Here is a 27877-nt window from a genome sequence, read left to right as displayed (position 1 = left end):
GCACCAACAGTTCTCACTGGAAAATCTTCTGTAATCATTGTCAGTCACAATCAGTGTGTTTTGCAAAAATAAGGCTGTGAAGTTCTTGAGCTCAGTTTTTATGTGTGACACTTATTTATAGGCCATCAGTTGGGACTGAAGCAGCTGATATTAATTTATGCAAAGTGGCAGGATTGCTTTCTAATTACTGATAGACTTTGGCTAGTGTCGTGACTTTCCATGTGTTCAATACTTTTTCTGTGTCATTTCTCATTGTTACACAACTTAATATATGGGCATGTATGGTTAGTCTCTTTGCATGTGTGGATTGAATGGGCTCTTACCAACATCTGTGCAGCAAGCAATAAGCCATTTTCATTGTCATATGAAAATTCACCACATCAGAATCCATATGAGATAAGCATATTTAATCCGAATTACAGTTTTTAAAAAGGGACTTTTATGCTTTTACTGCTTGTAGGTGGTATATTGTTGTATATTTTTGGGGTTGTGTTCGTAGCATGTGTCAAAAACCACCTAAACAGTCATTTATGTTAGGGGCTTACAAAACCCCCAAAATGTGATTTACAATGTAGTGGCTATAATGTTAATTTTATTATAATTTAGTGGCTTCTCAATTGTTCCACTTGATATGACACAGAATTCATCAGTACAGCTACCTGAATTAGGATCAGCTGATGGCTGATGGTAGGTGAATGGTGAAAAGCTAGAGACACAAGAAGTAACAAATATAAAGACTAGTTCTGGTTGTTTTGCAATAACATTTTTATTGTAGAAAACATACTCATTGGCACTTTCCTTTATTGTTGCTGAAATAAAGGAAAAAAAAAGTTTCTTAAAGAGGTTTAAATGTTGTATTAGCTGCAGTGGCACAAGAATATGTTCTACAGTATGTTACCATGACAGTTTTGGGGTCATTACAAAAGAACTGTGACAGTTCACCAACGTCACTGAAAAGCGTCCGTACACAACTCATTTTCACAATTTTTGAACCATTTCATCCTGTGCAGTTTGTGCTGTAGTTTCTGCAAACATGATATGGTGCATAATGTATTCCCAAGCACAATGCAAACTCTGTTTACAGTAATGCAATGTTAAAAAAAACAAAACAAAACATTTGGCACTTGACATGTGCTACATATTTTTTGCATATGCATGTTAACGGATTTTAAAATTCTGATATTTATCAAATAGATGCATAGGAAGTGCATTCGGCAAAGAAAGAATGATTTGGCAACAAATGCTACGTAAGTGTTTCTGATGGCAGATTATACAGTGTCTTCATTATTTGTTACTAATACTAGATGATACTAACTGGCATCATCCACGTAAAGTATTGAAGTATACTAATGTGTAAAACCATTAGCATGTACCACAGTGAACCTGATAAATACTGAACACATCGACTCACACACTGCCACGACTCCTCTGTTAAAGACTTTGTGTTTTGAGGTTTTGATATGTTTTTCCTTTTCCCTGCCACGACTTTGAAATGGGTCATTTCGGAAATGTAAAGCGTCCATTTGATGGTCTAAGAATGACAAATTAATATTAATATTAATACCAATTAATTAATACTAGTACAATGCTAATACTAATATTTGAACCTGTACATTGGCATCCAGGTTTAACACCTTATTTTGAAAGGTTTTCCTGTTTTCTCAGAAAGTTAACACCTGTTATTTAGCCACTGTAACGATTTCTGTTAATAACTTAATAGAAATTTCCAATTTTTATTACATCTGCATACAATGGAAATCAATCAGAAGTCACGATCTACTTTAACTACTTGACCCACAATTGCTAAATGCTAGCAAGGTAGCATTAGCAAGCTCATTATTACTATACATGTTAAGAATTACAATACTTAACATGTATAGTACCTCTTAGTTAACATTAGCCACTGGTGTATGTTAGCATGTAAACATTAGCTTGTGAGTTAATATGTTCCCAGTTAGCATTGTATGAGCTTGCTTGGTGAAATTTTCAGACTTTTTTAGTTATAAGTGTGTTAAAAAGTACCCAACATGCTAGCACCCCAGAAAGAGCATGTTAACATACGAAAGGAATATAAAAAAGAAATAAATAATAATAATAATAATAATAATAATAATAGGCGGCACGCTTTCAGTGGGACTAATGATTAATATATAAATATTAATATATTTCTCCTACAGACAGTCTTGCACCATTGGCATTTACCAGCCCTCCACCTCCACTACGAAGGGCTCTTTAACAGGGATCCTGCCACTGTTGACGATCACACACTCTGTGTATGGCAGGTTCCTGTCGTTGGTGTCCTGAAGCTCAATGGTGTGAACCACAGCCTGCAAAAGGAGATCCACAGAAGCAGGTTAGATACTTTATTTTAGTGACAGTGAATCACACATCAGTTTGTTTTAGGTGTCACCTTTAACATGCAGTGCAGTATTTCCACTAAACACGTGACAACGGATCAAGTCGTTAAAGTCCCATTCACACAGGTCTTAAAACTGAAGTGATGGACTTGCAAACAATGTCTTGCTATTCTCAGGAGCTTTAATAAAACTATGGAGAGTACGACCCAAACTGGAAATAAAGTACTTTTATTTTTAAACATACTGGCTGTGGGGTTAAAACAACTGAAAATATTCTTACACTTTGTCACATTTATGCTATTAATTAGCAAGTATTTGCAGCCAAAAATAGAAAACTACAGATAAATGCAGAAATCTGATAGGAATCAAAGCAATCACTAGAAGGTTTTTGGTGCAGCCAATCGCCAACCTTCCTTTTATCCCAAAACTTTATGAAAGAGTAGTTGTCAAACAGCTAACAGATCATCTGCAGAGGAATGGCTTATTTGAAGAGTTTCAGTCAGGTTTCAGAGCTCATCACAGAAACAACTTTAGTGAAGGTTACAAATGATCTTCTTATGGCCTTTGACAGTGGACCTCAGTGCTGACCATTATATTTTATTACAGTGATTACAGCAGGCTGTAGGTATTACAGGTACTGCGCTGCAGTGGTTTGAATCATATCTATCTAATATACTCCAATTTGATCATAACACACACAATTAGTTAAACTGCAGGAATGTTTTAAAGACATAAAGACCTGGATGGCCGCTAACTTCATGCTTCTTAATTCGGATAAAACTGAGGTTATTGTACTCGGCCTTAAAGATCGTAGAAATATGGTATCTAACCCTATTTTTACTTCGAAAGGCATTACCTTGGCCTCCAGTACTACCGTGAGGAACCTTGGAGTCATTTTTGACCAGGAAATGTCCTTCAATGCACATACTAAACAAACAAGTAGGACTTCTTTCTTCCATTTGCACAATATCTCTAAAATCAGAAATCCTTTACAGCACGATTAGAAAAGGTCCTTCCTTTCCTACCTTCTTCTACCCAGGACAGATTCAGTCTGATAATGATGAACAAAACCTGCCAAATTAAAACATATTTTCCGCTTCCATGTGTAGTACTTATCTTATTCTGTCCCTTGTTACATTACACTCATTATTTTCTCAGCACTTTGACTTTACTACACTCTCAGAGAAAGCCCAGTAAATTTTAGAAACCTAAGTAATAGTTTCCTGCCCTCTGCTGAGTCCCCACACCTCAGAACATTGCTAATACTGACCTTCCCTAGCTATAGCCTTTGCATACCTGTGCTCATCTCTTTTGTTGCTTCCTTGTACCTCAAGATTAAAATCTTCTACTTGATTTAATGCTTTGCCAAGTTTTGCTCCTGCTGAATGCAGCCCAAGCCTGGATTATTTCCTGTACGGGTGGAGTTCCTGAATCTATACAAGAAACTAGTTGGCCTGTGGCAGACCTTTCAGAACAAATACAAGGACTAAAAGAATCAAATGTGAGCTTACTTTCTTTAATAGTTTGTACATTTAGTAACTCATTAGCTCTCAGTGAAGAGTCTTCGAGCTTCCTGAAAACCAGAGTCCTCCCATGCCAGCTGTATTCAGCTAATATTATTCAAACATCAGTACTCTTTTTTAAAAATAGAAAAATAAATAAATAAATAAATAAATAAAAAAGGGAGAAGGAAACAGAACTTTATGAGCCCTCTGAGCAGACAGGAAAATGCCTACCCCAGCTCTCCTTTTAAGTAGGAGGGTCCAGTTTTGTGAGAATATGCAGCTGTTTAATGTCTCTTAGGTACAATTTGTATTAATTTGGAGTTTTGTGCATTACATGCAAATGCTTCTCTTTAGTGTTATTTTTCATCTTGCTGGTCATTCTTATTTTGATCTCCATTTATGGCTCATTCAGCTGAATTGTTTATGTTTTGACATGTTTGAATGGGACTGCTAATTACTCATGGTTCTTCGCAGGTGATGTTAGTCGACACCTTGCTTCTGCCTTTTTCCACCCATTCAATTATTATTAGGCTTTTTTTTTTTGCCAATTACAAATTAAAGTCTGTGCCCTCTTAGATGGACCTAAAATGTTGTCCAAAGACGACCATAAAAAGAAAAGAAAAACATTTCAGCATGTAATATTGGTTGGTTGGCAATCTGACAGTTTCCCATCTCTATTTCTGTTCATATATTTTATGCTTAATTTGTTCTGGCTTTGTTTTAATTTTCTCTTGGGGTTGTTTTTAGTTCTCCGCTGTCACTGAGGTCATTTTATGCATCTCTGACGTTTTTTGAGATTCTGCTCAGAGGCAGATTAACAGATTATTTCACAGTCAGGACACATTTGCACAAATAAACCCACACCTTCTCCTCCCCTGCAACCAGATGTAAGAAAAAGATTAATGGAAAAAAATCTTAAGTTCCACCCACCATCCCATCCAGGACTTTGCCAAAAACCACATGTTTCCCATCCAGCCACGGAGCTTTGGAAGCTAGGATGAAGAACTGGGACCCATTGGTGTCTGGCCCAGCATTTGCCATGCTCACCTAGTACACAATTACACACACAACTCTTTGTTACGTCATGTCATAACTTGTCATATTTAGGTTTGAGTCAACTACCTTATTCTCCAATACATGAATTGCTGGTGAGAGTGTGCTCACCCAGCTTGCTCCAAGGTGCTTCAGTTTGAAGTTCTCATCTGCAAAAGTTGTTCCATAAATGCTGTGACCTAGATTTAAAAAAAAAAGGAGATTCAGTTAAGCTCTGGTGGATTTTTTTTCCTAAAATGAAAAAGGTTTAAATTTAATGTGTAGGTACAACTTTGTCTTTCATTCCCACCTCCAGTCCCATCACCAGATGTGAAATCTCCTCCTTGGATCATAAAATCCTTGATGACTCTGTGGAACTTCGTCCCTTTGTACCCATAACCTTTCTGTAGAGACATGTAAAAACATAATGCTACAACACAAAGACCACTGTGCATCAAGAGTGATACACAATTATGAAACTGCAAAAAAAAAAAAAAAAAAAAATTGATCGATGTGAAAACTAGATTTTTCCACCTGTGGATACATTTGTATGTCCCAAACATTATATAGAACTTAAAATATAAACATGTTGTACAAGTAACCTTGGAAACAATGTCAACGCTAATTTCTAACTTTCTGAGGCCTTTATGGGGCCTGACTGACATGTTGTGGTTATGATGATGGCTACATTTAATCGCCATCACTACCGTTAAATTTTATGTGTGTGTTTTCATCTGTTTGTCTATTCACATGCATGTTGTATTTGACATATTCATTTGTAAAGATTATGTACATTCACTGATTATTTCATTAGCTACACCTGTTGAATACTTGCTAACACACATATTTCATCTGCCAGTCTCGTGACAGCAGCTCAGTGCATTTAGGCATGGAGACTGCTGAAGTTCGAACCAGCATCAGAGCAACTGAATGAGGAAGAAAGCTGCTTTCAGTGAATGTGGCATGGTTGTTTGCGTTGTACTGGAGTATTTTGGTCTACTGGATTGTTTCTGCCAAATCATTTCCAGTGTTTAAAGAGAAAATATCTAGTGAGCATCAGTTTTGGGCAAAAATGCCTTTTAGATGCCAGATGTCAGAGGAGAATAGCCAGACATCTTCAAGCTGCTGGAAAGGCAACAGTAACTCGAATAGCTAACCAAGGTATGCAGAAGAGTATCTCTGAATTTACAGATTGCTGAACCTTGAAGCAGATGGGCTACAGCAGCAGAAGACCATGCAGGATTCAATTGTATTTTTCCAATGTTGGAAAATATTGCCTGCTTAAATAAGTCTTGGTTTCTGCTACAATATTTGGATGTACCTTGTATCAACAGTTCAGGTTGATGGTGGCAGTTTAATGGCGTGGGGGAATATTTTCTTGGCATACTTTGCCCCCCACCCCACCCCACCCCCACCAATACAAACTGAGCACTTGCTTTAACACCACAGCCACAACACAGAATATTGTTGCTGACCACAGTCTACTCATTTTCTGATGGCTGCTTCCAACAGGGTAGAAAGCTAAAATCATCTTAAACTGTTCTCTTGGGCATGAGAATGGATTCCCTCAAAGGTCACCAGATGTCAGTCCAACAGACCACCTTTAGGATGTGGTGGAATGGGAAACTCAAATCAAGGATGAAACTGTCATGGCAATATGAACCAAGATCTCTGAGGAATGTTTCCAGTACCTTGTTGAATCTTTGCCACAAGGGATTCAAGCTGTTCTGAAGGCAAAAGAGGTTCCAACCCAGTACTAGCAAGGTGTATCAATTGAAGTGGCTGCTGAATATCTACCATAATCACATCAGTGTGCGTGGAAATGTGTATTTGTCCAACATCATCCTACCTCTCCAGTTGCCAGTGCGACAAAGTTATTCACTGTTAGAGGGACGACCTCTCCAAACAGACCAATGACGATCCGCCCCACCTCATGACCTCCCACCGTTATGTCAAAAAATACCTGGAAAACAAAACAGCTGTCATTTAATAAAACGTCATACAACGTATTGTCATCCAATCAGCTCACTAATGGCCATCATTTCACACATGTACTGCAGCCATGTACTTTTCTAGACATGTGATGACGAACTAAGCTTCTGTGAAAACAGAAAACCAAGCAAGTCGTCATCCAGTGCCATTCCTCTTGTACACACTTTCAAGATAATGACCTTACCTAAAATAAACCCATTTCCAGAAGCCATATTCACCTGAAGAGACTGAGTTCAAGATACCATGTGAATTTAGCAGTCTTATACAATCCCATTTACTTTTTATAGTCTGAAGTTAGAAGATCATTCATGTACATCCCACTGTTGCAAATAGTAGGAGCACTTGTAAACATGACGCCAAAGGAATCATCTCCATCTGATAAGCCGGAGAGGTTCAGATAAAACTTGTCAACATTAATTTAGTCAAAAGAAACTTCCATGCTCTTATGCAAACTTAACTCTGAGTTTATACTGAGCACTCATCCTCTGTGTCTATATGTAAGCGTGCTACTTTTCCTTTGCAACCAGAGGCCGTATCATCCGTAATAGGGAGTCAGTTTCCCTCTGCCATCTCTGTTGCATTTAAGTATCAGGTTTCTGTGGCTCCAAAAACTGACCAGAGCTCCTACTTTAGAACATCATATCACAGAAATGTGTGGTTTAATTAGAGCTATGCACCCTTTAAGCACAGTATAAAAGAAATACAACAGCTATAATGTCAAGACAGGATCTCATGGCTGTTCAAAGAAGGTCCTTAACATCTCCTTAGAGTACATCAGGGTTTGAGCTCCACATATGTTAACACAGTGTTTGCAAAATGGTTCTAAAAGTTCAGGTCTGGGTTTTATGCAGCTTTTCCATCTTAATAATGATAATAATAATAATAATAATAATGATAATAATAATAAAAAATCCACTCCTTGGCACACCTAGTGTATGGTGAGAATTGAAAGAGTATTTAACATCAAAGGTTACAATTGACACTAAAGAGGTTAACAAGGGTGAAAACTGAGAAGAAACCAAATAAAGAAAAGAAGTGCTGCCTGTCTGATGGTCTGTATCTGTGCAAGATGTCAACAGGCCTCAACCCAAGTATATCAAGCTTTTTTGAGAGGTTAGCCAATACCAACATGGTGCCACAAAAGCTAAAGACACTTAGACACCAAATGTTCCTCATGTAAGAAATCTGATGCATGTAGATGCAACTGTAAATGCAAAAAAAGAGAATAATCCTGCAGTCAAAAAAAAATAGCCAAAGGCATGCCGGGTGATATACGGGTAATTTTATTGAAAATCACTGGTGCTTTTTCTTTATACACTTTCATGCACGAGCTCCATGTTTAAATGAATTTCAAAGTAAAAGCAGGAATGTGGCTGAATAACCGAGTGTGAGTTTAACAGATGGCTTTTGCAGATGTTGGGTGGCTCATGTCTTTTCAGGGTCTGTGCATGTTTATTACAGCCTCAGAGTAAGGAGGTCACACATTTATCTAAGAGTGTGCGCGTGTGTTCGCCTGCGGACAAACGCATTGCGCATTAAGTTAATCTCAATGGACACGTATACAGCTGTGTGTGTGTGTGTGTCCCACATATTCTCGAAGAATCACGGAGACAGAAGCCTTGGCCTCCTATCGTTACCGGACACGTCTCCCCTCGCACTCCGGGTGACCTGTGCGCGCGTGCCCTTCCTGTAGCACAGCACTTCTGCTGGATCGCCGTGAACCCACGAGAAGATGCGGATCGAGCACGCGGAAAAGAAGCCTACGCGGTTTTGGATTAATGCAAATAAATGCGGCAAAATATCTGCACCCACCTTCTCTGTGACTTTCGGTCCTGTCCGTGAAACTGCGCCGGACACCGACTGCAGGACGACGGCAGAGAGGAAGAGGAGAGCGGGGAGGCTCGTCCGGAGCTCCATCTTTGATTAGCGGAGACAGGCCCCTGCTGCGAGAACCGCCGAAAGGGCGAGAGGATAAAGAGGCAGTCACAGCAAGTCACAGCTGGAAGGCTGGCCGGGGAACGGCGCTCATAACCCGGCTACATCATAAGACCACTCCCCCCTGTGGGCTGAGTCTGGACCAAAGACCTGCCTACTGAGAGGGAGAGGAGAGCAGACAGAGTGAAAGGAAAAGACGAGACTGAAGAGGAAACAAGAATAGCAGAGAAAAATAAATGTTACGACTTGAGAAAGAGGTTTAATGTTGAATAAAACATTAAACCCAATTTTGATGATTATAGTTTATGATGATATAGTGTCATGAAGGAGGATAATGCAGAGTATGCATACTGCCTAATGACTTGTGATCGGAAAGTTGTTTGTCAGTGTACATGTGGTTTATAGTCAAATCCTCCACTGGGTTGTTACACAGATTTCAAAACAGCAAAAATGTTATCTTGTCAGGATTGTATTTTGCCATGTGTAATAAAAATCTGTGCTTATATTAGTGATAGACTGTATATAAAAGATGGATGAAGCATCTGTGTTTGAGTAGTGAAGTAGTGAAGGCAATGTAAACATGTATTCTTTCTGTTGACCAACAGGAGATGAGTTTTCTTCCACTGCCAGCCTTTCCCACCTGTGACTTCAGAAAACACTTTCACGATGAGTTTGTGGTGTCAGTCGCTAGTTTCAAACCTTTCTTCAATACAAAAATATGTTCAAATTGTAACTGTTGGTCCCATTTAAAGTAAACTAAACAACAAAGCGGGGTAAACGTAAGTGCAAAGTTACCTTGTAAGTAATTAGTGCTAATATGTTAGGGTGCAGTATCCCTTTGATTTCTTCGTCAGATACCATAAAAGCCAACACAGGAGGTAGTTATCCAACTAGCTATAACGTATATCTGGATGCACCATAAATTTGACACAGGTGACATTGGCATGTCCATTTCTATGATAATCATGTATACAGTGCAGACACATGACATATAGCACATATTATAGTGAGCATCTTATTTCTCACTTAAGTTCACTTTGCTATGTGTGTCATTAATAATAAAAGTTTTATGGAAATTATGCAGGGCTCTTTAAGTATGTTAAAGAATAGATGAATTATATATGTTTCTGTAAGATTGTCTAATATACAGAATAAAAAAATCTAAAGACACAAGCTACTATTTTCCAATGAGAATAATAATACCTCAAAACAGGGAAAAAAGATTCTGTAGCTCAGAGGATTATATTTTTCTTGACTAATTGACAAAGAGTTGCATTTTCCAGCATGCAGTGATCTATAAGGTGCAGTGGCTCGTTTTTAACACTAAATGAAGGATAATGAAGTCCATACAGCAGAGTATTTTATCTTTAAAATACTTTACTGCATTAAAAACACCTCAGGTCTGCTTGGGCTTGGCTTCAGCTGCAGGAAATAAAGCTGAAAAAGAGAATATAAGTCCCCGCTGAATACATGTCTATAGAGATGAATTATAATAGTCAGCCTGCCGTGACCTTAACACCACAGCAGGGACACACACACACAAACACACACGGTTATCGGCCTCCTGTCAAAGCAGCCCGTCCATTCGTCTTTTCCTGCCGCCGTCCGCCGAATTAATTAAGCAGAAATGTAAACGTTTTAATTGAATGTCAAAGCAGGACCTTAACAACATGCTCCTATGTAAATGAAAGTGACACCGCTTTAAACCTGTGGGTTTACATGTGGGTTTATACCAAGGTCACAGCAGCCTAGTCATGTATTTATGCATGTGTGTGTGTGTTGCACAGCGTAACTACAAACATTTTAATTGAATTAACACCACTTGTGTACTAATTGGCCCCATGCATTTAAACCAGTAAGGCTTCAATCAACCAATAGTGGAAGCGAACCCTGTAAACATCTCCAGACTTTAATGGCCACAAGAGTGATTCGTAGCCATATTAATTACAAGTAAATTAGATGATCGTTTTTATCAACAAATCAAGATTTGATTGGTTGATCATTTTGTCTGATTTCTCTCTGTCACTGATGGGTTGTGTAAAGGCAGTTGAAATGGAACCCATAGAGCTTGAGTATTAGTCATACTCTGACTTCCTTTAAGTGAAACTAAGTCAACTGAAATAATTGTCTGATACTTGAAAACTTGTTGGATTGATGGATTGACGTTTTACTTGTAAAGCAAAACCTGAGGTCAATTTTCTTGGGAATAATTCAACAGTGGGAAAATCCTTTTGGGACAGTGTGCATCACAAGTACTTCCATACCAGCCCGGGGCACAAAAAATCCCCTCTATTAATAGTGTTTCTATTAAAACACTGTTTTGTTTTGTTTTTTAAACTACTAGGTGTTCCTGGCAGCAGTTTGGGACCTTCATTTTGCATTGTGCTGTAGTCTTTCATATTAGTACTCATAGGCAATATAGGATGATCAAACTAGACTTCACGTGTGAGGTGTGAAGCTGACTATGAAACCAAGGACACCCCATGTTTGCTGACTAATGGGAAGTAAGTCAATGTGTAGCCAATTAGCATAACCTCAATAATTCTCCTTTCTGATTCTAATAATGACCATAAATTAGAAAATTGACACATTTTCTTCACAGAGAAAGAAACCTGAGGCCACGTTTCCCATAAAAATGATACAACTGCTAAAAAGCCATGTTGGCCCCTGCTAGCCATTTTAGTGTTGGCGTCACTTTCAGAATCAAAAGCTATGTTGACCTTTCATACTGTCATTTGGTGCTATTTTTATAAATTAGGTTGTTCAATAAAATAGTTTTTATTTCAGCTGAATTCCTGCAGCTGTTTTACAGCTTGAACTAAATTAACACAGTTTTAACCCAAATACATCAAATCTGAAATAAATATAACTATTTTATGAACCCATGTGTAACATGCATAGATCTAATTAAACACATTTTCAAAGAAACATTCTTCCCTCTTGGTGGTTTATAAACAGAAGAATCTTTATTGAGGTCATAAGTCAAGTGAATATTTGGGTTTTCTCTTGGAGTTTCTGTTACCAGAAGGATCTTCACCTGCTGTCCATTAGAAAGAAACATGTTTAAGGCAGTTCTGCATTGAGTTCAGTTTTCAGGAGGGGCAAATGTAGAATTTATGGTACGACTGGTCTTTTTGCCTGCGTAGAGCCTACACAAAGGGATTTCCAACCTTGCTTGCATGCATAATGTGCATGCACATAACGAACAGCATGTAAGTCGACATGGGTGACACTGTGTCCGATCCTGATGGGGTTAAAAACTGTGCTGGAAGAGCAAAAGGAGTGACAACTGAGCTCACCTTCAACAGGAGGAACAGAAGCTCAAAAACTCTTAAAAAAACAAACAAACTAAAAACTAAAAGTGTTTTTATCTTCCTTGAGAAGAGACCTCTTGTGGTCATAAATGTGATTACGTGTCTACATAGAGAATTCAGGCTGATGACTCCATCACTTCAGGAAACCTCGTTAGTAACACAGTAGATAAAATATTGTGTAAAATCTATATGAGGATGTCCTCATGTGGCCATTTTTACCATGAAGTCTGCTCTCTGGAAGCAACTTTATATTTAAAGACAATATATATTATTGCATGTAGTTATGCCATTATAACAACATATCAGTGGTGTAAGTTATATTCACTGGTATCAGGGACTGTACCGTATACACGAGAAGACTCTTATTCACTTCATTAAGTTCAAGCATCTCATTGTAAGCAATCTTTTTTTTCAAAAACACTCGTGCATGCCCCTGCTTGGCCTGTTTGTGCTGTTGGCAAACTGATATACTTAATCACACTGAGAGAAATTTTAAAAATTAGATGTTATTGTTAAGAAATAAAAATGATACACTGCTTTTATGAGGTTATAGCTGAATAAATGCAGAAAATGGGCCATTTTAGCTCATTGCTAGGTGGTTGCTAGGTAACAAGATGATGTCAGAACTTCTGATATAGATAAGAACCCTCAGGGGCCTAAGATGTACCCGTGTGCCAAGGAGAAAACAACAAATCAAAAAATAAATACATAAATAAATAAAATACATCAACAATCAAAAGTACAGCATGAGAATCAAAGGAGGTAACTGCAGTGGACAGTTTTCATGTTTTCCATGGATGGCTACATTCATAGGATGATTCTCGTCCGAGGTCTGCTGCCACTCATTTGTATCGGTTCTATTTACACTTATCTTTTATCCTTTAATATACATTACTGCGCAGTTATTGTACAGCCATATCTGAGTTTGCATGTTTTTTAAATAATTGTAATCTTAAGTTAAACTGCGTCCATGCTGTTGAAAATGAAACTCCTCTTGCATTCCTGCAATGTTCTCAGATGCAGGAATACACAGCTTTGCTAAATGAACTCTTGTTTATATTGTGTTTTTTCCTTTCCTGCAGCCGTCTAAATAATTAGCTTTTGTTGTAGAAAATGATGAATTTGGGCAGTTAATTTATTGATCGTCCGGCTCCTTTCGATGTGCTTTGCTTTAGAAAGTCATTAATCAATGGATGAAAACACCTAATTCTACTCCTGCTCTGTTTTCCCCCCTTTTCTTTTCTTTCTTTATGCATTCTGTCTGGAATGGAAAATACCCCGCGGCATTATGGAGACGAATCAAAACTATGAACTAAAAATGCTGGTGATGGAGAAGAAATATAAGAAATGTACATTTAGAATAAAAAGCACCATGAATTCATCATTTATATCTGCTGGTTAGGGAACATTTGCTTCAATGTTACATTTGTAATGATAAAAACAAACACCACAGCTTCAGTTCAGCTTAAAGTGGGAGTCATGCTGATGTTAAAAAAGACCTTTATATTAAATATTATGAATTTGTTCCAGTGAATGGTGTTACAATATCATAACTGGATGAAAATAAATGCTAAAAATTCATTTTCAAAGCTGAAATTAAACAGTTGACAATGACAATAACAAGTGTTAGTAGGAATAATATTCACATTTACCATTATTTTGTGTGGGGTTTTTTTAAACGTTTTTCTCATTTAACACCACAAACGACCTCAGTATAACAACCAAAACATGACAGAAGCGGTGTGTTATTTATGTGCAATCTTCTGATCTCACATTGAAATACCTCCACTATCTTATCATGGGTAATGTTTATGAACAAGTTAAAACAATATATTGTCAGTCAACAGTCTGTACACACAAGAGGGCAAAAAACTATGATGAACAAATGCACAAAGTGTAGCTTTTTGACTATTGTACACAGCGAGCACAGTGAAGAGGAAGCCAGCATTTAAATGTAAAATGTTATGATAAATTACAAATTCTTACAATAATTCATAACAGAACATAAGAAACATGAGAAAAAAATAGTAAAGTGAACTTTCAGATCATCTCTGGCGTCTTTAACGGTGCATTTGGGGCTTAGTTTTCCTCACACTGGGCTCTTTTTGTCCCAGACAATTATTTAGTGGCGAAGTAAGCTAGGACCAAAATAAACATATTTGGTAGAGGGCGCAATTTCCTGCTCAGTGTAGCAAAGGAAGTTCAGCTCATAGACTGAAGAACTCAGCTGACGTTGTTTTGTGGCTGCAGTTATTTACTTTTATATAGATAAGAATGAAAACTGAATGAAAAGAATTTCTCGCCTATGCAACTATGAGGTGTTGTAATTCTCCAATAGGAATGTGGAGTTTTAATTTTATATATTTGTGCATTGTTATTGTTGTATAAAATAAAAACAAATCTGAGACAAGTGCTAGCATTGTAAAATGTAGTTTATTAACATTGAACAAATTAATCTGTAAGTGTAAAACTAATATTAACTATTAATAAGTTCAATCATGACATTTTTGGCCTGCAGTTAAACTCAAAATGTAAAATGCACCAAATATTTTTTGTTCACTAGTATAGTTGTATAGTTTTTGCCAGGAGCAGGAAGTCTAAAAAGTCACTGAAATGTAAACAATAATGCTCAGGTTGTTTTTTCCCAGCTTTATGGATTTCTTCGTTTTATTAAAACTCAGCACTAAAAATTCATCGGTATTGTTCATTTGGATGCAAAAAAAAGAAAAGCCTTAGATCTAAAAGGAAGTGTCATGCCAGCGATTTGACTCTTCAGCAGTGACTAACAGCTAATTCCTTAGAACAAGACACACAAATCACTGAAAAAGGAAGTAAAGAAGTGGGATTGGGCTGCAGTGCTGCTGGCTTCCTTCACTGTTAAAAAAATATTCCTTTTTCATCAAATTGAACAACCAACCATACAAGGACATTTTGACTGATGTTGTGATTAAAATTGCCTTTTTGAGTCCATGTTAAAAAAAAACAATCTCCTAACAATAAGAACCTACCTCCTTGGAGGTGAAAAATTACATGTAAGAAGACCCTAGATTTGAACTACCAACCCTGTGCTTTCCTGCGGGCTGCTGTCGACCCTGAACTTGTGCTTCAGCCAATCAGATGGGCTGTTGCCGCTCCACATTCCTCCATGCTGAAAAAGTCGCTTTAAGCCGACAAGAGTTCATTTTCAGACGCTTATGTTTGTGTTTTTGTTCGTTATCAATCCACCAGAGGTCTCGAGGATGACAAATGGGTCCTGTCAGGGCGACGCCAGTCATAACAACACACACTCATACTGACACACACACACACACACACACACACATTTACATTTTCAGGCATTTAGCTGATTCTTAGCTGTTCTTATCCACAGCAGCTTACAATGACTGATGTACACACACATACTGTATGCTTTATGTGTGTGTAGGTGTAGGTGTGTGTGCGTGCGTGTTTGTGAAGCAGACGGGTGGGAAAGCTTGGGGTCATGGATAACAAGTCAGACCCAAAACACAATGAGCTCGGCTGTAATCTGTCTTATCTTCACTGGTACACACGTGCGCACACACACGCACATACATACACATACACACATACATACATTACACAGGCACACAGTGGATGAAAGCTGAGCGATTTGAACTGGCAGAATGACCACCTATAAGATCAGAAATAAAAATAAATATCAGAAAAACAAGATTTTAGATTGTTGAAAGTTCTTCGGTGGATGAATGAAAAATAACTGACAAGAAGCTCAAAAACTATACGAATTTAAAAAAAAAATCTTTCCTGAGAAGAGACCTCTTGTGGTTATGGATGTGATTGCTTGTCTACATAGAGAATCCAGGTTGTAGACATAGCCTCCATTGCTGCAGTGAAACCTCATTAGTAGCAGATTTGTTAAAAGCATAAGTCTGCTTATGTCTACATACACAAAAAATCAGAAATTCGCTTTCACTACTGATGTTCATAATCTAGCTAGAACCCCATAGAGTTGAAACAGAAAGTCTGAACTTCTTCCACAAAGAGTGATGTAGTTGCTATAGAATGGCAGTTTGCCTCCCACCAGGTGACCTGTGTAATCATGTTGCGGTCCCCCAGAGGCTGAGCATGCAGCACCTTTCACCTCTGGGGTACTAGTTGGTCGCCGACACTACTTGCAAAAAAAAGAATAAATCCAGTCATCAGAAAGTTATTTTTTCCTATTTGCAAAGATGTTGCTCAAAGATGTTTACTTTAGCATGACTTAGTCATTATCTGTACTGTTTTTGGAAAAAAATATAAATCTTTTGTGATTCTGTACATCAAGAACAATCTGCTGGGCAATGAGTAGGAAGTGGAATGATTCTGCTCTGTCAGCTTTGAGTGACATTAGTGAACAAACAGCATTTCTTTATTAGGGTTACGGGGTGTTATGACCTCCAGGGGTAACAAAGTATATGTACCGAACTGATATTTGAAAAACTTTCAGTTACCTCTGGTTGATGAACCAAACTGCACTGATTTAAAGAAAAACTGCTTAGTTGTACAAACTCAAATCTTTAGCACACAAAGGTGTGCTCAACTGATTTACTACAAATCACCAGCAACCTTTGATAGACACATGAGAGAGGTTTGCATGTAGCCAGTGCTGCTTTCACCATGTTGGCATTTGTTCATAGTGTCAATAAAGATCATTTGAATGAAGTAAAAAGAGTCCAGTCTGAAGCAAAGCGCTGTAAAGAAGACAGGGGAAAAGGAGGGAGATAGTAAAAACTGAGTGTTTGGAGAAAAAGGAGGATGGAGAAAAGAGAAGTGAGAGAGAAAGGATACGTGTGAATTTGAGGGAGAAAGAGAGAGAGAGACTATGGAGAAAAGCGGAGAGAGAGGAGGAGAGAGGATAAGTGAATGGAAGTGGAGAGAGAGGGGGTGGGAGAGAGAGACTCGTGTAGAACACTCTCCGGTAGTTCTGGCTCCGGAGACGCGCTGGACGCAGCGGACTGTCCCGGCTCCTCTCGATGGTTCACCGCAGCCCGGAGGAGGGACAAACCTTCCACCGCTGCCCGGAAATCGGCGCCCAGGAGCCGCACACACTCTGATAACTGTAAGGCTTTGCTGCTTTGCCAACTTTCACGTTATAAAAAGAAAGGGAAAACATCAAAGGGAACTCCAAGCAAAACCTATCGGAGCCTCTCCGCGTCTGTGCCCGCCGAGCGCTGCCTCTGCTTGGACTGGATCAGCACGCGAGATCGCCGAGCTTCCAGGGACTTATCCGGATCATCTGCTCACTTATTCAGATGAAACTATTCATCACGAACTGGTTTACACTGTAAACTACTCGGAAGTGTGAACGTGAGTGCGTTAATGGCTTTTGTTGGCTTTTCTAACGCGTTTTTTTGCGCTCGGTGTGCGTAAAATCCGCGCTAAAACAAACCATCCGAGACAGAGACAGCGGAGCAGAGGAAGGAGGCAGAAGTCAGTTTATATTTGGTGTTTTATTGGTGTTTGAAGTTTATGTTCCAAACTGAATGCTTTTATTTGGTTGGTGAGACTTAATTCGTCACGAGTTTTAAAAAGAACGTAGAAGAAAGAAAAAAAACTGCAAATAGAGGCAAACAATTCAGTTATAAGATCATTTTATTTTAAGTCATACAGAAGATTCTTTTATTTGTACATCGTTTACGTCTGCTTATTTCAGTGGACGTAATTGTTTCCTCTTTTTAATATTCGCCAATATTCACCACTATAAAAACTCTTTCTACTTTCTAATAATGTCTTCTTAAGATGTGTAGAATCGTACCTAATTCTTACCATTGAAATTTAGATCTGCAGATTTTCTTTTCTTTTTTTTTTAAACAAAAAACACACCAGAGTGGACATCCACCTTTGAAATTCCTCTGCGAAAGGCTTCAGGTTGAACCAGTGGAGTATTTAAGACTGAACAAACTCAGCAAGATCACCTAAAACATCTGAAGCATGACCCTCTCACTCTTTTTTAATTATAAACACGGATATAAATTTAAATTTGGAATTTTGTATCGGATTTTATCCTTTTTAGCTTGTTTGAAGCCTAAAAACACATTAGGGTGACTGCAAGGAGAGCAGAAGCCAGACTGTGAAACATATTTATTTGAGATTTGGTTTGCAATCAAAGTTCTAGAAAAGTGAAACACCTGCTTTGTAAATTTATAGATAAAAAAACTCAGACTACATGTAATGTTGATAAATTGTCATTTTAAACTTTATACCTAAAACATTTCAATGCAATTTGCACCATTTTACATTTACAATTTTTACAAAATGCAAGAAAAAGGAAAAAAAGTAAAGAAAAAAAAACATTATCGATCAGCAGGCTGATGTTCAATGTGCTCACAAATTTAACACAAATGTAATTTGGGATGAATCCTCAGAAAAGAAATTGTTTGAAACAAAACGCTTTCTGGTAAAAAAAAAAAAAAAGTGTGAATCAGGTGTGATCTGTTGTAGATTTTGAAATGAGCAATGAGACTGAATTCTGCAGAAAAAAAAATCAAGCAAACACATCGGTCATCAGTTGAGTTCTGGAGTCGATCTCTCTTAAGTCCCTGAAAACTGATTTATGTAAAAACACAGTAACTTAATGCACTGATTTTATCTTTTAAAAAGTCATAAATGTCTCACTAAAGTTGTTAAATATGTTTAAAAATTAATTAAACACACAATTAAAAAAAAATTGTCTGTAGTGAATCTGACACTTGTTGTATTTCCCGTGTTTGAAGTGAACAAACTGGAGCCCCTTCATGTTCAGCGCTTCATGTTTTGACCTCTTGAATGTTTCTATGTGTTTTTTGATCCTGATGATTGATGCCGCTCTCTCTCTGATGTTTCCTCCCAGCAGTCAGTGGACAGCCATGCTGAAGCCGGGCGACCCGAGCGGTTCGGCCTTCCTTAAGGTGGACCCGTCCTACCTGCAGCACTGGCAGCAGCTGTTCCCTCAGGCTCAGCTAAAAGCTCCTCTGGCTCCTCCGCCGCCCCCACCTGACCGTCTCTCCATCCCTATTGACACCGTGGGCCCGTCCCGCCTGCATAGCCACCTCCTGGCTTCCACGCACTGCACTTCTTCCTCTTCTTCTTCCTCCTCTTCTTCAGCAGCTTCTTCTTCAGCAGCAGCAGCAGCCGCAGCAGCAGCCGCAGCAGCAGCAGCGGCAGCCCTCACTCCGTCCACCTCCATCTCCATTTCCACCAACGCAGGGCTCTCCCAGCTGCCTGTGCCCCAGCAGATCGCACTTTTTGGGCAGGCATTGGCCCCAGTGTGCGCTGGACCTGGAGGTCCTGGAGGAGGAGGAGGAGGACCAGGAGGAGGACCAGGAGGAGACCTAGTGGTGGTGGTCCCTCCAGAGAACCCGCAGGGGCTCAACCCAGTAGCTGGGCTCCTCCATCAGGCCAAAGAGCAGAGCTGCGGAGGGGTGGGGGTTGGAGTGGTGTCGTCCAGCGTGAAGAGCAGCAGCAGCGGAGGCAGCGAGGAGGGCGGCAAAGGGACCGTGACGAGGTTCAAGCTGACGGCAGAGGAGCTGGACTACTATCTGTACGGACAGCAGAGGATGGAGATCATCCCGCTGAGCAACCACACGGGAGAGCTCAACAACCGTAAGTACACACACACTGACACACACACTTTATTTAGAGAAGCAGTCCTGTAATCTTCAGTTCTAACAATCCTTCTGTGGCGCTCGACCATGACCTTTGACCTTGTGGTGTACTCAGTGTTTAACTATCAAGTACTTATAATCACACTGTAGTGTTTCTGTCGGGCTTAAAATCATCTGCTCAGCGTTTCAGGTGTTTTTTAATCCTATTACTACAACTAAAATAACATATTTTTAATAAAATGTTTAACCACTGAGTGTTGCTAATTATAATTTTTTATTTTAAAAAATTGCTTATTTCTATAATTTCCCATGAATATTTATGTATTATTACTGCAAAAATTTTTCTTTACTAGTTTTTGAAAAGTTATAACTAATCTTTTAAAATATATATTTTTTAATCTTAAAGATAAATTAACACATAAAGTCTGCTCTTTTTGACCACAATAATTTTCTCTTTTGTTTTGCGGCATTTCTTTCAAAATACACACATATGTGGCATGCTGCCAGCATCGGTTTCCACCTAAACAACCTCTTAAAATTACAATAATTTATACAGACGATTCCCAATAAAATGATGTATTTAAATCTCTTCCATCACTCGACATGTGATTCACTCCTTAAACTGCACATAATTTCAGATTTATTTGGTCATTAAAGTGCACTAAACTTGTGACTTAAGTTTACGAGCAAATCTAACATGATTTAACTAATTTAAGATTTAATTTCATTCACTGCAGTTTTAAAGCGTGTCATGCAGCACTTGTGTGAGACGTTACAGTTGGTTTGACAGCTGCTGTGCTGGACAGTAGGAGCTGGAAGGAGAGGATAGTGGTTGGCTTGGAGGGTCAGAGGTCAAAGGTCAGCAGCCTGGCCTGGGATCACGCTCTCAGACAGCAGCAGTCCTGCAGCTCACAGTTAATATTAACCAGAGTCCATTTGGATCTTATGTTAAAAAACAAACGCCTCTTTTCTCTGCACCTGTCGGCCTTCACGCACCATTTAAGGGTGTTTATTAGAGTGCGCTGTCATTTCACTCCGGTCAAAGCTGCGGATTATTTCCCGAAAAGTAATAAAATTTTATATTAAAAAATAGAAACATTTAGAGATTTTTTTTCTTAGTTTTATTTTGTTTTAATGTTTTTTCACTTTTACTTTTTTTTGTGTTCTTCGAAAAAAGACAATCTTCATCCGCCTTAAAAACGGATATTTTTCACTCTAAAGCCGACTAAACTCCAGCTTCGATATCGGCTGTGAATCCTCGCACACGTTTACACAGATATCGACGAGGCGCTGTCATGCGTAAAAGACGCACGAACACGCCGGTTAAAATCTCGCCAGTCTGGCCTAGAGGTGCGTTTCTTCAGTGCTGTCGGGACGTCCCGTTAAAAGAAACACACACGCATACTTCACGGTGGAGGCTCAGCGCTGAAAACAGCCGCTGTGCACGTGGAGATTGATTTAAAGTTTCGGAAAGTTTGACATCTACCCCAGGAAATCACTTAAATACCCAAAAAATGCTTCTAATTTCATATATATCAGTGATTCAGTTTTCTGTTGTGATGTGCATTACCCTCTGAATATAATCAAACTTTCACCGAGTGAGTTAAATCCTGAACTGAACAGATTTGTTCAAGCGTAATTTAAGTTTTTGAAATCGCATTGTTTGCCATTAGTTTAACATTACAGTCAGAATTTATTTATTATTGTAATTTAATCATTTATTAGCCCGATTCTTATTATTTTGCTGTCGCGCAGTTTTATTTTAATGTCCTCACAACATTTCTAACATTATGGTGGAATCTTTCGCTCACTGCTTTAAAAAAGGTCCGTTTTTGATTACTCTAATCTCCGACTTCCAGAACATTCCCACACAAAAAAGGTGATTTTAAAGTGGCTGCACCGTGATCCATCTTAATTTCAGTCGGATCTCATTGTTTTTTTTTAAAGTGTTCAGAATTTGCAAGAGAATAACGAGGACTTCATTTTATTTATGTTTTGCTTTAAACGTTAAACTTCGTGCTCTCTGCTGCTGCAGCGTCACCGCTCTGTCTCGTTCTGCTGTAATAATCCTGTAATCTGGCGCTTTGGCGTCTGTGCCGTAACCTCGGGATTCATCTCCGCCGCTTCTGCTTTCAGGCGTTATGGCAGCGATCCTAAACAGCACGCAGATTGTGTGTGTGTGTGTGTGTGTGTGTGTGTGAGCGCGTATATTCCGCGGTGATAAAACGGACCATCAGCAGTAATCTGAGTCGATACGCGCCGGCAGGGCCGATGAGGGATGGAGGGACAAGCAGGAATTAATTGCCGTATATAGTTTTGTGTTTGTGGAGGGGAGAGAGAGGGAGAGAGTGAGAGAGGAGGAGGGGGGATCGATCCACCGACCTACCGGCCCGCTATTTATCATCCCAACACGGTCGTATTGAGGTCTCCTGGGTGTGTGCGCGCGCGCGTGTGTGTGCTTGAGTGGGTGGAGTGGGGGTGTAGATAAAGCAGTCACATACGCACTCCTTCATGTGTCACTGTCACAGCTCGATTATTAATCACAGTAATAATAATAATAATGATGATGATAATGATGATGATGGTTAATTATTATCTATTTACGTTTTTACTTATTTAATGTGGGTGGGGCGGGGGGGGTATTTTTTTATTATTTTTTATTTTTATTTAAGTTCAATAACTGCAAGTCGTTTTTCCTTCTTTGCTATGCTAACAGGTTCTGTCTGAATATTTATGGCACTGATTTTCACGCTTGGTTTTTTAGGGCTCTTACGTCTTTAGATAAATATTTTCAAAAACGTAGAATGTTTTTTTCTCTCTCGCACTAATAGAAGAATAAATGTAAAAAGCATCCACCAACAGAATGCGGGTCTGACTGAAGGTCTAGCTCGCCATATGTTGATACAGTTTAAAATAAACGAAGTTATTATTAAAATGATTGACTGCAATGATTTGTTGAGTGACATAAATTATTATGTCACTATTTTGTTTTTTGAGAGAGGAAAACTGCAAATGTTTACCTCTTACATGTAAGAAGAGAGGGTCACTTGTTTTGTTGTTTTTTCACTATTTTCTAATTGATTGATTAGTCAAAAGATGTTTTTTCTCCAAACATTGAATGATTATTAAATTAAATAATTATTAAAACAGTTTAAAGCTTTCACAGATCAATCTTTGGTGTACCTCAAAGTCCAGCAACATTGGATCCCACATTTGCCATTATGCCATGGAATAACCTCTCATTAGCCCATCACAGTCTGCTTTTGTTACATGAGCTTTCTGTTAGAAGCTTCTAACCCAGGATAAACATGAGGATGCCTTTGTGACATCATTCGAGGTAGTTTTTAAGACTTTATAAAAATATTTTCCAAAGAGATTTTTTTTTGTTTTTTTCAACAGACTGAGTAAAACTACTGGTGGTGAGAAAACCGAGTTCTTTAAATGTTCCAAAATTTGTGAGTTTGTTAGATGAGTCAAAATGTTCTCAAACATTTGGATTGTGACTCATTTGTATTTAAAAATCATAATGTTAGTATTCACAGATTCTTGGCTACTTCTAGATTAAAAAATGATCAATAAATGACAAATTCTTCCATTAGTTGCTGCTATTACAAGCAAAAAATATAGATAAATCAAGCAGACTTACCTAACATGCTGGCGGATTAGCATACAATTAGTTCCTGTGGTTTATTGCCTAAATATATACATTTTTAGTTATTAATTTAATAAAATATTAATAATTTTTAATAAATTAAATTCCAGCCATATTTCCCCCAGTCCTTTAGATGCTTAAGTCATCTGTGTTCACATCAGTTTGATGTGACTGAGCAGAAGTGGAAAAACAAACCGAAAGAAAACATAAAGAGGCTGGAATTTTATGTTCAATAAATACATACATAAATTTTAAAGCTTTATGTCGATTTCCCAACAGCAAAAATGGCTGGAAGTTATCAGCCAGCTGGGATGCATTCTGCTTTGATAGGAAACACAGATCGGTTCTTCCGAGTTACATCTGGAGTTAATACCAGCTGACAGTTTTACAGTAATTTAATAACGGCTGAACACACACACAGACCTCTGACTGCTTGTATGTTGGTTTTCAGCCTCTGTCAGTTTGTGTGGAGTCACTCAAAACAACTTTAGCACACACATTATACTGTGTGACAGATATTAAATGCAAATCACACTTTAACCTCTCTCTAACCGACAAGCTTGCAGGTTAAGTTGTTGTTTACTGTCTTTAAGTGCTAATGAGAGGCTTGAAATGAAATCCAAACCTTCTGTAAAGACGAGGAGCAAGCAGTACATCACGTATGCTCTGTGCAAATCCAATTCTTGAAAAATCACATGCATAGAGTTCTGACTGATGCTGCGATCGCATTTTAAAGGCAGCATGCTGTGACTGCTGCCTGGATTATGTCTCATCTGGTTACATTGATGCAGGGAGAAGGATTCAGAATCATGCATGTTAGTAAAAGATTGTGGTTTTCATTAAATATTTAAAATCTAAACATGTCATGGTTTGTTGACATGTTTAATATTAAACCATGACAGTATTTCCTGTGTTTGATATGTGTTTCTCCTACAAAAAACAAAAAGCCATCATATTACAGAGCTCCAGATACAATTATTCTCTGTGTAAGAGCTGATGTTGCTCAGAAAGACCTCACAGAGCTGATTTTCCTGATTATGATCAATCGTGGAAATAAAGAGGGTTGAAAGATTTAAACCAGACCTGTCTTAGAAAATCATTTAAAGACCTTGATATTCTGCCATCGATGTAATTCAAGTGAAGAAAAATAAATAATTGCATTTATGAAATTCATAGTTACAGTACAGCAGTCAAGCCTGTTATGTTTAACGTGTATGTACATAAAGTGTAGACCTCCCAGACTGGACACAGGACGACACCTCTGTCTTTCAAATGGTTTTGAGAAAAGAAAAATAAAAGAATCACAGAATGTGAATAGTTTTTATGTATATATTTTATGATTGTACAAGCATTTTTATTTTTATTTTAAAAGGAGAACCAAAAACAGGAAAAGGGTTTTCTACCTAAATGTGTTTTTAAGATGTCCACAAGGATTTCTGACCACTACGAGGTGGAAGAACGAACTCAAGAATACTGAATATGTTACAGAAATATATATTTATTCACTTATAAACCTCACTCTTTGGGCAAATGCTGACTTTGGAGTCTGAATTTGTCCCTAATACAACAACAACTCTTAGTTTTTAAGTGGACTCTGCCTCTACAGCCACTTTGTGTGAACAACTAAGATGTGTTGCTTATGAAATCCATGAAGTGCTACAGAGAAAATTACATTTTATTTATGTAATTAACACATTTTGAACTCTTAAAGAAATATAACAAAAGGAAAGACACCCAGCTGAACTAAAACGATCCATGTAGCAAACAAAAACTGTTGTGCTGCCACCCTCATATCGCCTTTGGGCTTTTGGAGCCTTGACCTGACTTTTAAAAAATAATTGGAAAAAAAATGCACTATGCTGCTAAAAGATGAAAAATAGATATTTGCAAAATTCTGCCTAAATATGTATTTTACCTGGTTAATGTGTGTGGCGGGGCGTGGTCTGCAGCGCCGCTGCAGGAGAGGCGGACGCACCTGAGCGGCACCCGCAATCACGCCTCGCCGCCTTAACGTCTGCGCTATCTATGCTGTTGTGTTGGTGTGTGTCGGGCTGTGAGCTGCAAAGCTACAGCCGGCTGTGTGCGTACAGCAACCGTGTGTGAAAAGTGGTCAATAAAGAGATGCTGAAAAGCGTGTTCATGCAAACATCGTCGGGTCTGCCGTGATATGTTTACAGTGGGACTTCTGCTCCTGAACCTCTGCGCACAGCGTCTGCAAATCGGGGCTGTACGAAGTCACTTTCATCTTCATGCAGGACCGTAAGCTGTCATCTGTGAGGCGTGAGCGGTGTTTGTTTTTAACATAGTTCACGGTGGAGAACAGCTGCTGACATAATGTGGATCTGAAGGTCCATAATTGGCCTACCTGGGGTTGAAAGTCTCGATAAATGCACGGCTTCCGCGAGTGTGACGCTTATTTTGAGCAATAAAAAAATAAAAGAATATAATTGTATTTTTATATTTCAATATCACAGTAACCTTCCTATTTAGAACTACAAGTTAAAAAAGAACTAACATAAATAAAATACACTTCATCTAAATACTTCTAATTTATTTTCCCAAACCACACGGAGCCGCACTATATGGACTAAAGAGCCGCAGGTTGCCGACCCCTGATCTAGACAATTAAGACAAACTATTAGACACTCAATGCAATGTATGCCTTTGTTTTAAGAAGGTATTTCTGGCTTTATATTAAAGATGCTGCAGGATATATGTGTGCAGTTCACTTTGATGTAATAGATTAAAGCTGCACCATCTAATTTATGACCACTAGGAGGCAGAAGACTCACCACAAACTCCACATGACAGTTGATATAGCTAACAAAAAAGTGTTTTACACGTGTAACAGCAGAATGTCTTTTTGTGTCCACTTAATATCTATAGTCTCAAAGCAAAATCCTGAGAGAAATATCTGCTTCTATAACCACTTCCTTCTAACCTAAAGAGGATAACTGAGAGCTAAAAAGTGTAGCAGTATAGTTCTGGTCGTAGAAGAAGTAAGTATAAGCCTCACTGTGTGGTCCCATCTCCTCTGGACTCACAGCTGTGCTATTAACATCCACAGCTGTTATCAAATGTGATGATTTTGCCAAAGAGAAGTCACCGAAACTCAGATTTCTTGCTCTTTGATGCTTGTAATGGCAGAAAGTCAGGCAATAACACAAAGTGTATATTACTCTTACAGTTATTGCTGAAGATCAGAGTGACATAAGAAAAACTGTGGAGACTGAAAGAGGCACCTTAAAGTTTCAAAACATGAAAATGCTTGTTACTAAGACGTAAACGGAGCAGATTAATAACTCGGCGTGGAGTTTAAAGAGATAATAAAGAGATAAGAGATATCAAAGTCAAACACACTTATTAAAAAATATTTTTTTATGAGAACAAAACACTTCATAAAGCAGCAGAATAAGAAGTGCCTGTAGCCATTTTCACTGGAAGGAGCTCGGGGATCAGAGGCAGAGCGGAGCTGTCTAAACACTGGCGATGGATGCAACAGAATACTGAGGTTGAATGATGGGTAGCAAGGAGAGCATGCCATAACAAGTTCACAGCCAGTTCATCAGTCTGGAAGAGAGGAAGAGAGGAGTGAAGGATGGAGAAGAAACAGAAGATATGTTCACCAATGACACTTTTACAGATTTAAGTCTGCTCCTGTATGCAGTGAATTAGCAGCAGTATCAGACGTAGTCTCAGTAGTGATAACAACAGAGTCAAATTAAAGGGGGACCTGTGTTCTTGGACTCTATTTAAAATAAACAATCTTTATCTCATTCTGGACCTTGGCGCATCTGGTCATATTATCACCAATCATCTGTCAAGACAAACAATTTTAGCTCCTCCCCCTTTCAGCTAACTTTCTTCTGATTGGGTCACGTTCATAAAAACAAGGTCTTACGGTCAAGGAGCTTTAGTGTCTCAGATGACATATTGGGGATATCTTTATGTCATCATACAGAATTGAGCCTTTAGAGCAGTCTGAAGTCTGAGCTTTTTGGCTTACAAGGATATTCACACACATTCTGACCGCATTATATCTTTGTCACATTTAATATGAGCATGCATCTTTGTGTGTGTTGCATACAGTCATGTGAAAAAGACATGCAGTCGTGAAAACAAACATACATAGCTTGTAGAACCACATTTACTGGCAATAACTTGTAGTACTATTTTCCCATGTGACTTTATCCGTATTCACATCATTGTGGAGCAATGGCCCAACTTTTTACAGTGTTGCTTTCATTCATTGTGGGCATTTGTTTATGACAGTCCCTTCACATCCTTTCATTCAGCCAGTCTGCTGTAGACTTGCTGCTGTGCTCAGGATGAAGCACAGCAATCCTAATTTCCTACTTTCTTTAGCTTTCAGACAGATGGCCTCATATTTGACTTTGGAGTACTTTATTACTCAATGACTGCAGCATCAAACGATCCAAAATCCTCACCCCTCCATCTCCATCCATCGTCTGTATTCAGTGTTAGCGCT

General features: G+C 38.5%; 2 protein-coding genes across 4 annotated transcripts in view; one reads left to right on the top strand and one right to left on the bottom strand.

The window, feature by feature from the left end:
- Positions 1-747: 747 nt before the first annotated feature.
- Positions 748-9012, bottom strand: LOC120745613 (peptidyl-prolyl cis-trans isomerase C). Its single transcript, XM_040050627.1, has 6 exons — positions 8699-9012; positions 6744-6857; positions 5205-5298; positions 5027-5094; positions 4793-4909; positions 748-2327 (listed from the first exon to the last, which is right to left on the bottom strand). Exons 1-6 carry the CDS (start codon positions 8801-8803, stop codon positions 2199-2201), a joined length of 627 nt encoding a protein of 208 aa, XP_039906561.1. The 5' UTR covers positions 8804-9012; the 3' UTR covers positions 748-2198.
- A 7981-nt stretch (positions 9013-16993) lies between these two features.
- The window catches only part of prdm6 (PR domain containing 6), a 140502-nt gene continuing 129618 nt past the window's right edge, over positions 16994-27877 (top strand). For all 3 annotated transcript variants that reach the window (XR_005698672.1, XM_040050606.1, XM_040050607.1), the window contains exons 1-2: positions 16994-17460; positions 18986-19734. Coding sequence is in view for 2 of the 3 variants with exons in the window: in XM_040050606.1 (XP_039906540.1) it covers positions 18999-19734 (736 nt within the window). In the remaining variant the exon portion in view is untranslated. The remainder of the gene's footprint in view (positions 17461-18985; positions 19735-27877) is intronic.

The sequence above is a fragment of the Simochromis diagramma genome, unplaced genomic scaffold, assembly GCF_900408965.1.
Source record: "Simochromis diagramma unplaced genomic scaffold, fSimDia1.1 OVJJ01000131.1, whole genome shotgun sequence".
NCBI lineage: Eukaryota > Metazoa > Chordata > Actinopteri > Cichliformes > Cichlidae > Simochromis > Simochromis diagramma.
The sequence above is the reverse complement of the archived record's forward strand: the minus strand, read 5'-3'. Positions and strand labels throughout refer to the sequence as shown.